We start from the raw sequence: 17,086 nt of genomic DNA, 5'->3' as shown, positions 1-17,086 counted from the left end.
AATAGTATGACAGATGAAGTCCACATATAGTTTTCAGTATCTTGTATATATTCAGATTTAGATGGTAAAATAATCTACATTTTGCATACTATATTTTTGCTTCACAAGTATATAATAATGAATAGGACTTCACTTTCATGCATTGGAGAAGGAAATGGCAACCCACTCCAGTGTTCTTGCCTGAAGAATCCCAGGGACAGGGGAGCCTGATGGGCTGCCGTCTATGGGGTCGCACAGTCAGACACGACTGAAGCGACTTAGCATCAGCAGTAGGAATCAAGCAAATGCAAAATTTAGGTCACAGTGAGGAAACTTTTTATATCCACCTAATTGGCAAAAATTAAGGTTTCTGTTAATTTCTAAGTGAAGTCGCTCAGTCGTGTCTGACTCTTCCACATAGGTCTTATATAACTTTATAGTAGATTTGTTTCCATTTCTTTTTACTTTTTATTATGAAAAATTGTAAATATATTCAAAATAGAAAGTAAATGGCAATGAGCACCATGTACACTCCCTAGATGCAAATATTATCAATTCATGGTCATTATTATTTTATCTATAACCATATACCCTCCTATACCTCACTCTCAACCTTTCTCTTTAGGAAAGTTGCTGCTATGTTCTAGGGGCACCTTAAAGAATTGGTACCTTTATTATGAACTGTGGGCTTTGACATAATAAACAGTCATTTTTTGCCCCACTTCATGCCTTTAGTCCTGACTTCTGTCAATCAGAGGGTAAAATCACAAACCCTACTTTCTTTTTGTTTACATTTTTGCCTAGGGGGAAAAAATGTCTGAAAGACTATTCAGTCAATTAAGTTCAATTCAGTCACTCGGTCGTGTCCGACTCCTTGCGACCCCATGAAGTGGGCATGCCAGGCCTCCCTGTCCATCACCAACTCCCGGGGTTTACCCAAACTCATGTCCATCGAGTCGGTGATGGCATCCAACCATCTCATCCTCTGTCATCCCCTTCTCCTCCTGCCCCCAATCCCTCCCAGCATCAGGGTCTTTTCCAATCAGTCAACCCTTCACATGAGGTGGCCAAAGTATTGGAGTTTCAGCTTCAAAATCAGTCCTTCCAGTGAACACCCAGGACTGATCTCCTTTGAATGGACTGGTTGGATCTCCTTGCAGTCCAAGGGACTCTCAAGAGTCTTCTCCAACACCACCGTTCAAAAGCATCAATTCTTCGGCACTCAGCTTTCTTCACAGTCCAACTCTCACATCCATACATGACCAATGGAAAAACTATAGCATTGACTAGACGGACCTTTGTTGGCAAAGTAATGTCTCTGCTTTTTAATAAGCTGTCTAGGTTGGTTATAACTTTCTTTCCAAGGAGTAAGCGTCTTTTAATTTCATGGCTGCAGTCACAATCTGCAGTGATTTTGGAGCCCCAAAAATTAAAGTCTGACACTGTTTCCACTGTTCCCCCATCTATATGCCATGAAATGATGGGACCAGATGCCATGATCTTAGCTTTCTGAATGTTGAGCTGTAAGCCAACTCTTTCACTCTCCTCTTTCACTTTCATCAAGAGGCTTTTTCAGTTCAGTTCAGTTCAGTTCAGTCACTCAGTCGTGTCTGACTCTTTGCAACCCCATGAATCGCAGCACGCCAGGCCTCCCTGTCCATCACCATCTCCCGGAGTTCACTCAGATTCACATCCATGGAGTCCATGATGCCATCCAGCCATCTTATCCTCGGTCATCCCCTTCTCCTCCTGCCCCGCATCCCTCCCAGCATCAGAGTCTTTTCCAATGAGTCAACTCTTCGCATCAGGTGGCCAAAGTACTGGAGTTTCAGCTTTAGCATCATTCCTTCCAAAGAAATCCCAGGGCTGATCTCCTTCAGAATGGACTGGTTGGATATCCTTGCAGTCCAAGGGACTCTCAAGAGTCTTTTCTGACACCACAGTTTAAAAGCATCAATTATTTGGCACTCAGCCTTCTTCACAGTCCAACTCTCATATCCATACATGACCACAGGAAAAACCATAGCCTTGACTAGATGGACCTTAGTCAGCAAAGTAATGTCTCTGCTTTTGAATATACTATCTAGGTTGGTCATAACTTTTATTCCAAGGAGTAAGCATCTTTTAATTTCATGGCTGCAGTCACCATCTGCAAGACTGCTTATTTCTGGACAATGAGATTTTGAGTCTTGTACTTTTGAGTATTTTTGTACTTTTCTGTATTGGCTTAACTTTAATGGACTTTTTTTCCAATAAAACTGTAAAGTCATCACTCTGAGGAAAAGAATAGCAAACTGATCCTCTTTTCAGATATATCAACTCAGTTTTCCTGAAAATATGTCACTTACCACCAACCTCAGTCAACTCTGTGATCTTCTGAAATTCTGGCTTAGAAAGGTAAACTCCTAAATTTTGAAGACTAATGTTCAGATCCCCATAATCAATATTTTCATCTTTAATTTTATCAATAGCTTTAATGATATCAGTCAACACTGAAAATAAGGCAGTATGCAAATAAGTATTAAATATACGTCAAAAAGAAAACACCAATAGTAAGATGAATTTTGGTTTTTAACATACCAATGAAATACTAAAAATTTCACAAATGTTATATATGAAAAGCATTGTCAGAATCTTTTTTTTTGGGCATTTATTTATTTATTTATTTATTTTAGTTTTTTATTTTTTAAATTTTAATATCTTTAATTCTTACATGCGTTCCCAAACATGAACCCTCCTCCCACCTCCCTCCCCATAACATCTCTCTGGGTCATCCCCATGCACCAGCCCCAAGCATGCTGCATCCTGCGTCAGACATAGACTGGCGATTCAATTCTTACATGATAGTATACATGTTAGAATGTCATTCTCCCAAATCATCCCACCCTCTCCCTCTCCCTCTGAGTCCCAGCAATCCCACTGCTGGGCATACACACCGAGGAAACCAGAATTGAAAGAGACACATGTACCCCAATGTTCATCGCAGCACTGTTTATAATAGCCAGGACATGGAAACAACCTAGATGTCCATCAGCAGATGAATGGATAAGAAAGCTGTGGTACATATACACAATGGAGTATTACTCAGCCGTAAAAAAGAATTCATTTGAATCAGTTCTGATGAGATGGATGAAACCGGAGCCGATTATACAGAGTGAAGTAAGCCAGAAAGAAAAACACCAATACAGTATACTAACACATATATATGGAATTTAGGAAGATGGCAATGACGACCCTGTATGCAAGACAGGGAAAGAGACACAGATGTGTATAATGGACATTTGGACTCAGAATCTTTAATAATATGAACATTAATAAGTTATAAAATCACAGTATGAAATATGTGGAGAAAAGAGAAGAAAGAATCAATGAACTGAAAGACAGCAAAATCATTCAATGAACAACACAAAGAAAATAGATTGAAATAAAAAAAGAAAAGAGTCTCAGGGACCTGTAGCAGTATAAAAAAAAATGATCTAACATTGTAAAATCAGAGTCTCAGAAGAAAAGAGAGACAGAATTGCTAAAAAGGTACTCAAAGAAATAATGGCTAAACAATTACCAAATTTTTAGCAACAGATATGAACCTACAGATCCAAGAAAATAAGTGAAACTCAAACAGGATAAAGCCAAAGAAATCCATGTCAAGACACATCATAATTAAACACAGAGAAAAAAATTTTTAAGTAGTTTAAAAAAAAATGACATCTTACCTATAGGGGGGAAAAAAAACTAATGAAGATTTCCCTCAGAAACCATGGACACCAGAAAGAAGTGGCACCATATTTTTCAAGTGCTGAAAGAAAAGAACTGTCAACCACAAATTCATACTTAGAAAAAAAAAATCCTTCAGGAATGAAGGGAAAATCAAGATGTTCTCAGATGAAAGAAAATGAAGAGAATCTGTTGACAGTAAACAAATGAATGGTTAAATGGAAGATGTTTAAACAGAAAGAAAAGGATAAAACAAAGAACTCTGGAGTATCAGGAAGGAAGAATAAAAAATGGTAAGCCAAAATATGGGTAAATATAGTAGGCTTTCCTTCTCTTAAGTTTTTAAATCACATTTGATGGTTGAGGCAAAAATTATAAAACTGTCCAATATGCTTTTAAATATATGTAAAGGATATATTTAAGACAATTGTATCATACATAGGGGAGGGTAAAGGGACATAAGGATAGACAATATTTCTATACTTCATTTGAACTGGTAAAATAATGACATCAGTAGACTGTGATAAGTTATGTATATATAATACCTGAAGCAACCACCAAAAAGAGATATACTCTAAAATAATATATATAAATCAAAATGGAATTCTAAAAATGGGCAAAAGATTTGAATATATATTTCACCAAAGATACCTGAATGGATAGCAAGCATATACAAAAATAGTCAAAATTATTAGTCATTAGGGAAATGAAAATTAAAAGCAAAATGAGATATCATTATACACTTATTATAAGTTAAAATTTTAAAAAAGAAAGTGTTGACAAAGTTGTGAAGAAACCAGAATCTTTATACATTGCTACTGAGAAAGAAAATGTTATAGCCACTCTGGAAAACAGTTTGGCAATTTGTTAAAAACCTAAACATAAATTTACTATACAGACTAACAATCTTTCTCCTAGGAATTTACCCATGAGAAATAAAAGCATATGCCCATAGAAAGACATGTATGCAAATATTAATTTCATTACTACTGATAAAAGTCACAAATTGAAGAAGTCAAATGTCTATGAACTTGCCACCCATCAACAAAACAGAGTATATCTATAAGCTGTAATATGAATTTGTCCATAAAAAGGAATGAACTATTGATACTGCAACATGAATTAACCTTATAAACATTATGCAAAATGAAGGAAGCCAAGTACGAAAGACATGTTATATGATTTAATGTATTAACTGTTAAAAAAAAAAAAAGGCATAATCATAGAGCCTGAAAGCAAATTAGTGGTTGTCTAGGGATCGGGTGAAGATTAATTACAAATGGGCATGAGAGAATTTTCAGGACTGATAGAAATGTTACAAACTGGATTGTGTCTACTTCTGGGTATGTAGCTAAAAGAATCAAAGTAGCAGCCTAAAGAGATATCTGCACGCCCATCTGTATAGCAGGACTATTCACAACAGCCAAGTGGTGGAAGAAACACATGTGTGCACTGACAAATGAATAAGCAAAATGTGGTGTACACACACAATGAAATATTATTCAACATGAAAAAGGAAGGAAATTCTGACACATGCTACAACACAGATCTTGAGGGCATTATGATAAACAAAATAAGCCAGTCGCAGAAAGACAAATGCTGTATGATTCTACTAGGGTATCTCAAGTGAACAAATTCACAGAAACAGAAAGTATTGTGGAATGATTATTTCCAGAGATGGAGGGTCAAGGATGGGTAATTTTTATTTAACTGGTATAGGTATATAGGTATAACTGGTATATAGATGAAGCACAAGCTGGAATTAAGATTTCTGGGAGAAATATCAATAACCTCAGATGTGCAGATGTTACCACCCTTACAGCAGAAAGTGAAGAACTAAAGAGCCTCTTGATGAAAGTGAAAAAGAAGAGTGAAAAAGTTGGCTTAAAACTCAACATTAAGAAAACTAAGATCATGGCATCTGGTCCCATCACTTCATGGCAAATAGATAGAGAAACAATCGAAACAGTGATAGACTTTATTGTGGCGGGGGCGGCGGGGGGGGGGGCTCCAAAATCACTGCAGCTGGTGATTGCAGCCATGAAATTAAAAGACGCTTGTTTCTTGAAAGAAAAGTTATGACCAACCTAGACAACATATTAAAAAGCAGAGACATTACTTTGCCAACAAAGGTCCATCTGGTAAAAGCTATGGTTTTTCCAGCAGTCATGTATGGATGTGAGAGTTGGACTATAAAGAAAGCTGAGCACCGAAGCATTGATGCTTTTGAATTGTGGTGTTGGAGAAGACTCTTGAGAGTCCTTTGGACTGCAAGGAGATCCAACCAGTCCATCCTAAAGGAAATCAGTCCTGAATATTCATTGGAAGAACTGATGCTGAAGCTGAAACTCCAATACTGGTGCGAAGAACTGATTGATTTGAAAAGATCCTGATGTTGGGAAAGATTGAAGGCAGGAGGAGAAGAGGGCAACAGAGGATGAGATGGTTGGATGACATCACTGACTCAATGGACATGAGTTTGAGCAAACTCCGGGAGTTGGTGATGGACAGGGAAGCCTGGAGTGCTACAGTCCATGGGGTTGCAAAGAGTCGGACACAACTGAGCAACTGAACTGAACTGAACTGAACTGAACTGATAGAGTTTCAATTTTGTAAGATAAAAAGCTCTGGAGATTGGTTGCACAACAATGTGAATGCACTTAAAACTAAAATTACTGAAATGTACATTTAAAAATGGCTAAGATGGTAAGACTTATCTGATGGTCCAGTGGCTAAGAATCTACCTTCTGGTGCAGGAGATACAGGTTCAATCCCTTGTCAGGGAACTAAGATCCCATATGCTGTGGTGCAACTAAACCCACATGCACTGCAACTAGAAAAAGCCCACGCACACAGCAAAAGAAGCCCACTCGCCACAACTTAAAAAAGCCTGTGCACCACAACAAAGACCCAGAGCAAAGAGTCAGCTGAGACCAAGACAGACACTACTTCACAAAATAGCAATGAAAGAATGATTGAATTTGTGAATGAATGATTGCATGGTGAAGCATTCAAGAAATCGATTTACTACTAGCATCTTCAAGGAATCCAGAGATTTAAGCACTTATATTCACCAGAAATGACAAGTGATAATATAGCTTTTAATATGAGATTCTTCATCTATGTATAAAAGGAAGTTTCTTCCTTTGGATTAATTTTTTCTTACCTGAGAAGTCTTTTAGGAAGAGGCAGAAAGTTCACTTCTTTTTAAGCATATGAATAAACAGAAGGAAATAAAACAGCATGCCTTCATAACTTTCATTGCTTTTTAATCTCACAGAAAAAAATTAATTATTTATATAAAACATTAAAACATTCAAATAATAAAAAACTAGATTGTGGTGTGACTATAAATTTGTAAATCAGAGCATGGGAGATTTTATGTATGTAAATTTTACCTCTATAGAACTGTTTCTTTTTTAATGTTCTAAAACAAAGATAAACAAAAGTATCTGATTCAAACAAGTTCCTCTTTAAAAAAATAAATCATTCATCAATAGCTAATAATGGAGCTAATTACCTATTTGACCTCTTCATTATCATTACCATTACTGTACATGGGTATAGCACTCTCCAGTTCATAAAATCCACATAAAAATTCTGCGAAGCAAGCAAGTTAGTTCTTAGTACCCTGATACATAAAGTTTTAAAAAAACTGCCAATGGCTTGTCAAGGGTTTTGGAACTATTAGTACATAAAAAAGCAAATTCAGTTCACTGAACCTAATTCTCCTCAACCTAATTGCTCTTTCCTCAAATGACTTTAAAATAAATTTCCTACCTACCATCATATTCAGGAAGATTTTGCTCTTTAGAGACAGCACTCACAAAGTCATCTAATTTCACCATTCCACTTTCTGTAAAATAAAAAGTTGAGATGATACATTCTATTATACTTTTGTGTAAAAGGTAAATTTACATTTTAATACAACTATGAAAAAAATACTTACCTTCACTTAATCATCAGCTTATTTCTTCTACATAGCCTGTCTCCCTAGATGAGTCTTTCTAAATTAGGTCTGTTCATTTCATTTCAACAATTACTGAGAGTATATTAGTGCCAAGAACTATGTTCGGCACCAAGGACACAAAAGTAAGACACAGTCCCTGCTTTTTCAATGTTTATTATAAAGTGCAAAGGACAAGATTAGGTACTCAGTTCTTGATAGATACAGGAAAAAGGAAAGGTGCCCAAAGAGATGGACCATGAGAAAGCTAATGAGTCTATTTCACATAATTATGAAAACCCAGTCAACCAATATGCTATCCATTGATACCTTGACAATGCCAACCAGCCCTAACAGACCCACATATCCCCATCCCTACCCCCAGTATCCAGCTAATCCAAACAACACCTATATACAAACCTTCCACAGTGTTCATACTAATCCTGATAATCAGAAAAAAGGCTGAAAAAATTTAGTGGCTTCTACCCTTTAGATTTTTTAAAATTTATTTTGTATTGAGGTAACACTCATCTATAGCATTGCATGTATATTTCTACTTCAATACACACTACAGTGTGCTCACTACCAAAAATTTAGTTTCCATCTGTCATCATACAATTGATCCCTTTTACCCATTTTACCCAGATATTTAGCTGTGAAAGCACAGAGTCCCAACCACTGGACTGCCAAGGAATTCCCTGCAGCTTGTTTCTGATTAAAATATAATGAAGGAGTCCAAGAGATCAAAACATCAATGTGTCATGTTTCAAGATTTCAGACAAAAATTGAGAGTTCTTCCCATCCTATCACTTTACCTACCATGTTTTCAGTTCAAAAGCTTCAAGAAATTCTAGCAGACACACATGACCATAATGAGCCTCCTAATATAATGTACTGAAATGGGAAAAATATCACCTCTGTTGTATTCTGGCAAAAATGTATACCCTGAATTTATTCACGAAGAAATACAAGAAAACCCAAAATGAGGGACATTATACAAAACAACTAGTCAATGCTCTTCTAAAATATCAAGGTCATGAAATATTGAAAAACCATCCCAGATTGAAGGAGACTCGGACATACGACAACTAAATGTAACATGTGATCCTGAATGAGCTCCTGGATCAGAAAAAGGACCTTCATAGAAAAACAGTCAAATTTTTAATAAGGTCCTATATTAGTAAATATTGTTGTATCAGTGTTAATTTTCCAGTTTTTCATTATATTGTGGTTATATAAGATATTAATACCATCAGAACATTAGATGAAGAGTATGTAGCAACGTTTTCATTTCTGTGTAATTCTTATGAATTTAAAATTATTTAATAATGAAAAATTTTATATGTTTTTTAAATGTAAATCAAGTGGCAGTCACATTTCAAAGATGCTCAATCATCATCAGATTATTTGGAAGTTATATGAGATAAACTATTTTATACTTTTCCAAATATAGAATGTTAGGTATGAGAGTGGTAAGGTGAAAGCATTTGATTTTAGTGATACCAACAAGGTAGATAACCATTTTCTACCACAATCCTGTTCTACCCACTGGCTAAATGCCTACTACTCCATTATTCCTTTAATCAGAGCTTTAATTCTTAATGAAATACAAAAAAACCTCAGAGACAGAAATGAGGCATGGCATAAAAGCAGTGCATCAGTAAAGGAATCAGAATAAACATCTTTATGCCTCCTTAATAGATCACACTCCTTTTTCAACTGAGTTATTAGAAGCATGCATTAGTGTAAGTGTGTGTTAGTTGCTCCACCATGTCCAACTCTTTCCGACCCTGTGGATGGTAGCCCACCAGACTCCTCTGTCCATGGAATTCTCCAAGCAAGAATACTGGAGTGGGTTGCCATTCCCTTCTCCAGGGGATCTTTCTGACCCAGGGATTGAACCCAGGTCTCCTGCATTGCAGGCAGATTTGTTAACATCTGAGCCACCAGGGAATAAGAATCACTAATGATTCACAAAGCATTCATCTTAACAATTACACTCAGTACTAAATATAATTTTTAAAGGCTGGTAAATTTCTTGAAATAAAGCAAATATAAATTAACTCCAGCTGAGGCCTATAGAAAGAAGTGTTTAATTGGGTTCCTTACACAATATGTCCCTGGAGAAGGACATGGCAACCCACTCCAGTATTCTTCCTTGGAGAAGCCCATGGACAGAGAAGCCTGGTGGGTTATGGACCATAGTGTTGCAAAGAGTTGGACATGACTGAAGTGACTAAGCATGCATGCATATACACAATACTTCTATGATATAAGTAGTACATAAGAGAAAAACCATACACTGGTTGGGAAGTCACTGCTCATCTTTGAGGAATATCATAAAGCCTTAGGGATCTGAGATGTATACTATTAATTATTTTCTCTTGATATTACCACATCCATAAGAAACAATACCTGAACAGTGTGGAGATTCCTTAAAAAATGGGAAATAGAACTGCCATACAACCCAGCAATCCCACTGCTGGGCATACACACGGAGGAAACCAGAATTGAAAGAGACACATATACCCCAGTGTTCATCGCAGCACTGTTTACAATAGCCAGGACATGGAAGCAACCTATATGCCCATCAGCAGACCAATGGATAAGAAAGTTGTGGTACATATACACAATGGAATATTACTCAGCTATTAAAAAGAATGCATTTGAATTACTTCTAATGAGGTGGATGAAACTGGAGCCTATTATACAGAGCGAAATGAGACAGAAAGAAAAACACCAATACAGTATATTAATGCATATGTATGGAATTTAGAAAGATGGTAATGATGACCATAAATGCAAGACAGCAAAAGAGACACATATGTAAAGAACAGACTTTTGAATTCTGTGGGAGAAGGCGAGGGTGGGATGATTTGAGAGAATAGCATTGAAACATGTATATTATCATGTGTGAAATAGATCGCCAGTCCAGGTTCGATGCATGAGACAGGGCGCTCAGGGCTAGTGCACTGGGATGACCCTGAGGGATGGGATGGGGAGGGAGGTGGGAAGGGGATTCAGGATGGGAACACACTGTACACCCATGGCTGATTCATGTGAATGTATGGCAAAAACCATCACAATATTGTAATTAGCCTATAATTAAAATTTTTTAAAAAAGAAAGTGTTTTGCCTATGTTCTCCTCTAGGAGTTTTATGGTTTCTGGTCTTACATTTAGATCTTTAATCCATTTTGAGTTTATTTTTGTGTATGGTGATAGAAAGTGATCTAGTTTCATTCTTTTACAAGTGGTTGACCAGTTTTCCCAGCACCACTTGTTGAAGAGATTGTCTTTACTCCATTGCGTATTCTTGCCTCCTTTGTCGAAGATAAGGTGTCCATAGGTGTGTGGATTTATCTCTGGTCTTTCTATTTTGTTCCATTGATCTATATTTCTGTCTTTGTGCCAGTACCATACTGTCTTGATGACTGTGGCTTTGTAGTAGAGCCTGAAGTCAGGCAGGTTGATTCCTCCAGTTCCATTCTTCTTTCTCAAGATTGCTTTGGCTATTCGAGGAGAACATAGGCAAAACACTCTCCGACATAAGTCACAGCAGGATCCTCTATGACCCATCTCCCATAATATTGGAAATAAAAGCAAAAATAAACAAATGGGACCTAATTAAAATTAAAAGCTTCTGCACAACAAAGGAAACTATAAGCAAGGTGAAAAGACAGCCTTCAGAATGGGAGAAAATAATAGCAAATGAAGCAACTGACAAACAACTAATCTCAAAAATATGCAAACAACTCCTGCAGCTCATTTCCAGAAAAATAAACGACCCAATCAAAAAAATGGGCCAAAGAACTAAATAGACATTTCTCCAAAGAAGACATACAGATGGCTAACAAACACATGAAAATATGTTCAACATCACTCATTATTAGAGAAATGCAAATCAAAACCACAAGGAGGTACCATTTCACACCAGTCAGAATGGCTGTGATCCAAAAGTCTACAAGCAATAAATGCTGGAGAGGGTGTGGAGAAAAGGGAACCTTAACACTGTTGGTGGGAATGCAAGATAGTACAGCCACTATGGAGAACGGTGTGGAGATTCCTTAAAAAACTGGAACTAGAACTGCCTTATGACCCAGCAATCCCGCTGCTGGGCATACACACTGAGGAAACCAGAATTGAAAGAGACACGTGTACCCCAATGTTCATCGCAGCACTGTTTATAATAGCCAGGACATGGAAGCAACCTAGATGTCCATCAGCAGATGAATGGATAAGAAAGCTGTGGTACATATACACAATGGAGTATTACTCAGCCATTAAAAAGAATACATTTGAATCAGTTCTAATGAGCTGGATGAAACTGGAGCCAATTATACAGAGTGAAGTAAGCCAGAAAGAAAAACACCAATACAGTATACTAACACATATATATGGAATTTAGAAAGATGGTAACAATAACCCTGTATGTGAGACAGCAAAAGAGACACAGATGTATCAAACAGTCTTTTGGGACTCTGTGGGAGAGGGCGAGGGTGGGATGATTTGGGAGAATGGCATTGAAACATGTATAATATCATATAAGAAACAATCGCCAGTCTAGGTTCGATGCATGATACAGGATGCTTGGGGCTGGTGCACTGGGATGACCCAGAGGGATGGTATAGAGAGGGAGGTGGGAGAGGGGTTCAGGATTGGGAACATGTGTATACCTGTGGTGGATTCATGTTGATGTATGGCAAAACCAATACAATATTTTAAAGTAAAATAATAATAAAATAAAATAAAAACACATTAAAAAAAAAGAAAAAAAGAATACCTGAAGTACTATGGATATCCTAAATTTAAATTATGGAACTCTGAGCAAAAATTTCACATAGACTTCATATATACTTGGTTAAATAAATGACCAAAAAAAGCATTTCCAAAGGAAAATAGGCCCTCTACTTTCTCGGGAACTTGTTCAGTTGCTAAGTCATGTCCAACTCTTTGCAACCCCATGGACTGCAGAATTGTATCCCGGGCCTGAATCCAAAAGTGATGGTTATCCAGAGTATTGACAATTGAAATGCCTACAACTATCTAATAACTGCTTACTTCAGCTCATTTCTATAAAAACTCAAGGGCCCAGATGTTGTCTTATATATATGATACTGACCCAGAGCATTAATTGCAGTTCTTTCCTTAGATGAAACTTGTTTTAGAAGACTAGAGCTCCTTCTCACAGCTGGCTTCTGAAGTTTGGGGATACTAAAAATATCACTTTTATCCAGGGATTTTTTGAAGCCTGAAACATGCTTCAAGTCTTGTGGTTTAGACTTTGAGTCATGAATTTCAACTTTCTCTGAACTTTTCTTAAAGTTCCTGCCATCCTTTGAATATGGTTCCTGGAAGTCTATATATCTGCTATCAACCTCATCCTGGAATTTTCTTATTTGCAAAGTATTTTTTGGTCTTTTAAACTCATAGTCATCACTCTCACTCATAATTTTATGATTTTGGAGGCTCTTTGTATTTAACTTTTGGAATAATGATGATTCAGACAGTCCAGAAGATAAAATGCTTTTCTTCCTATATTGTGGATAGCATCCTGACACATTTGATAACTTTCTTGAAGTAGCTTCATCCGAGGCTGTTCCTTCCATAATTGCTAAGCAAAAGAAACATCCATTAATTCATTTACCTGTACAATTTGTAATGCCTTTTAAAAAACAATACTTACGTCCTCATGAAAACTTTTCAAGAAATTATCATTTGCTTAAATATATCAGATGAAGTTAATAACTAACAGAGCTGATGACCAAAAGGTTAACTATTGACTAGGTTAAATATAGTCTACTGGTTTAATATAGTTAAATACTTCCATCCAACATTATTCATAGCAACAATGACTCTAAAGCGAAAGCCTACTGAAGTACATGATTCTCATTCCTTACTCTTTCCCAATTCAGAAAGATAATAGACTAATAAATCAATACAGATACAACTCCCTTAGTTATGAGGGTGCAGAAATATGAAGAAGTTGTAACGGGAAATTTTTAAATATTTACAAAGTTAGAACATTTTATAAATAAAATGATACTCTCCTAAAGTAAGACAGTAAAATAATTACCCTCTTAAAAATTTGCAGCATTTGCAGGAGGTTAGTAACTTCATACATAAAATAAAATTTTTAGAAAAATATTAATATCTCAATTGGGGCTTCATTTACAAAATCCATCTCATGGCTCAGAATAGTACCTTGCATTTGAATAACACATTTAAAAATATATCAAAATACAGAATAGTCTTTTGGACTCTGTGGGAGAGAGAGAGAGAGGGTGATGTTTTGGGAGAATGGCATTGAAATATCATATAAGAAACGAATCACCAGTCTAGGTTCGATGCAGGATACAGGATGCTTTGGGCTGGTGCACTGGGATGACCCAGAGAGATGGTATGGGGAGAGAGGTGGGAGGGGGGTTCAGGATTGGGAACATGTGTACACCCATGGTGGATTCATGTTGATGTATGGAAAAACCAACACAGTATTGTAAAGTAAAATAAAGTAAAATAAAAAAATAAAGTCAAAAATTCAAAAAAATTAAAATATATCAAATGTTATAACACTTGACCCTCAAAATAATTCCATGAGAGCATCAAGTTCCTATAAAACCAAAGAAAACAAAAGACTTCTTTTTTTTTGTTTTAACAAAAGACTTCTAATAGAGTAGCAATACAATATTGATTATGAAGACATTTCATTTAGAGAAAAAAAAGTTTTCTTAGCTTAGGGTGTATTACAATAAACAATTGAAGGAAAGTGTTTGGATTTTTAAAATTTAGAAACTTAAAAATTATTTTTTTTTTTGTAATTGACATATAACATTATATTAGTTTTATGTATAAAAAGTCTAGAAATCCTTAAAGATACAGACATTGACCTTTAAGTGCTACCTTCTCAAAAAGGAATAGGGTAAAAAAATAAAATCTTTGACATTTCTGCTATTGGCCAAGACACCATAATAGGAACTAACTTTATCCTCTGACTTTAAGCAACTGAAAAACTGGACAAGATAATGTGAAAAAGAACAATTTTCAGACATTGGACAAGAGGTAGCATAGGACAGTAATCCTTTAAAGAAGGGTAACAAATGAGCTGAGCCCTACCATTGCACTAGCTTACTGTCTGGACAGTTTCCACAGCACAGGAAAGTAAAACCTAAATAGAGCCCACTGGTCTGAATCAGTAGAGATAAGAGATTAGGAAGGCCAAAGAGGCTAAAATATGAGAGCAAAAAGAAAACAGAACTGATGAGCTCTGGAGATCAGTGAAGGGGTCTGCTTGACACTTTGGCTGAGTACTGATCTGTACATACATGAGAGAACATGATCTAATAACAAGGAAAGAATTACCAGAAAATTATAGGTAGAACAATTCCTGTATCTCACTTGAGAACTAAGAATAATTTATGATCTCACCAACCAAAGCAGAAAGATCTTATAATATATGGGACATCTAGTAGAATCATCTGAAGAATGCTACCTTAGTAGTGGAGCTAAATAAGCATTAAAAGCAGCTCTGAGATCACCCTTAAAAAACTTTAGAAAACAAGCTTCCAAAGGACCAAACTGATTCCAAATAACTCAACTGCATCAGGACAAATCCAACACTATTTAAAGGAATGCTACAAAAGTCAGCAAATAACATAAACTTTACAATGTATAGTATCCCATCAAAAACCACTAGGCATCCAAAATAATAGGACAATATAAGCCACAATCAGCAGAAAAATCAATTGATAGAAACTGGTTCAGAAATGGAAGAGCTCATAAAACTATCACACAAATATATTAACACAGTAATCATTAGCATATTTTATATATTCAAAAAAGTAGAGGAATATATTAGCAAGTTGCTTTTATTCTCTGTGTCCTTCGGCCACTTGGCCTTAGAACTGTGTAGCAGAGTGTTGTAAGTAAATCACTGTTTTCAGCTAGAGAAACAAAAATGAGAGCTCTCAGAGATTAAAGCATTGGAGAAGGAAATGGCAACCCACTCCAGTGTTCTTGCCTGGAGAATCCCAGGGACAGAGGAGCCTGGTGGGCTGCCGTCTATGGGGTTGCACAGAGTCAGACACAACTGAAGTGACTTAGCAGCAGCAGCAGCAGCAGCAGAGATTAAAAAACACTAAATAGATTGTGGAGAGGGAGTAGCTCAGGAAAATGATCTCATAAAGCTGCTTATAAACTCCTGCACTCACCCCTGATCTGCACATGCATGAATTTGGCCCTAAACAATGCACCATAACTCTGAGAACTAAACTTCAGGATAGACCACTACACAGGTTCCACTTTGGCTCTGGATGACATACAGATCTGAATAGCACTGCAAAGGCTATGAAAAACAAACTGATATTGAAACTGAAAAAACACAGAAAATTAATTGAAATTTGTGGCCTAAACCAAATTGAGTCAAATTCCTGCCAAAACAAGATTTCAACATTTTCCATAGAATTTCCACAGAATTTTAGACCCACAGTCTCATAACTTAATCTTCAAAATGTCCAGGATGTAATTCAAAACCACTTCACATGTGAAGAACAAAGAAAATCTCAGTTTGCATGGGAAAAGACAAGCAACTGATGTCAAGACCAAGTTGAAAAAGACGTTGAAATTGCCTTCTAAAAACTTTCAAGCAAGGAGCTCCCAGGTAGTCCAGGGGTTAAGAATCTGCCTTGCAATGCAGCGGACACAGGTTCAATCCCTGAGAACTAAGATCCCACATACATCAGAGCAACTAAGCCCAGGTACAACTACTGAGCCTAAGCATCATAATTAGAGAGCCCATGCACCGCAATGAAAGATGCTGCATGATGCAACAAAGTTCCTGCATGCTGCAACCAAGACCCAACACAGCCAAATAAATAAATAAACTTCTAAGCATCTATTCTGAAAATGCTCCAAATTACAGTGGAAAAAAAAAACCACTCAAAATAGAAAGATAGAAAGTCTCAGAAAACAAAAGATATAAAGAAGAACCAAATTTGGAAATTTGAAACTTAAAAATATAATAATTAAAGTAAAAAAAATTAATCAGATAGGTTCAACAACATAATGGAGATGTCAGAGGGATAGTTTATGAAACTGAAGACACATTAATTGAAATTATTCAATTTAAACAGGTAGAGGTAAATAAGAATGAAAACAAAATTAACAAAGTGTCAAGGATCTGTGGGACAACATCAAAGAGGGCTAACATTTGTGTCTTTGTAGTCTCAAGAAGACGGGAGAAAATGTGGTGCAGAACAAATATTTGAAGTTACAATGACAAAAGATTGCAACTTTGGCAAGAGAGATCCAAGAAGCTCAGTGAACCCCAAAAGGATAAACTCAAAAATACACACTCCCAATGCATCACAATCAAATGGCTAAAAACTAAAGAAAAAAGAAAGTATCCTGAAAGCCTCTTGATGAAAGTGAAAGAGGAAAGTGAAAAAGTTGG

At 36.3% G+C, this 17,086-nt stretch overlaps 1 protein-coding gene across 1 annotated transcript in view; it reads right to left on the bottom strand.

Annotated features, from left to right (window-relative positions):
* The window catches only part of EFCAB3 (EF-hand calcium binding domain 3), a 493,997-nt gene that overhangs the window by 415,661 nt on the left and 61,250 nt on the right, over positions 1-17,086 (bottom strand). Inside the window, exons 11-12 of the mRNA XM_069541641.1 lie at positions 12,761-13,252; positions 7,478-7,549 (exon numbers count right to left, since the gene is read on the bottom strand). Coding sequence (XP_069397742.1) covers positions 7,478-7,549; positions 12,761-13,252 — 564 coding nt within the window. The remainder of the gene's footprint in view (positions 1-7,477; positions 7,550-12,760; positions 13,253-17,086) is intronic.

Source organism: Ovis canadensis, chromosome 11 (genome assembly GCF_042477335.2).
Source record: "Ovis canadensis isolate MfBH-ARS-UI-01 breed Bighorn chromosome 11, ARS-UI_OviCan_v2, whole genome shotgun sequence".
Taxonomy (NCBI): domain Eukaryota; kingdom Metazoa; phylum Chordata; class Mammalia; order Artiodactyla; family Bovidae; genus Ovis; species Ovis canadensis.
The sequence above is the reverse complement of the archived record's forward strand: the minus strand, read 5'-3'. Positions and strand labels throughout refer to the sequence as shown.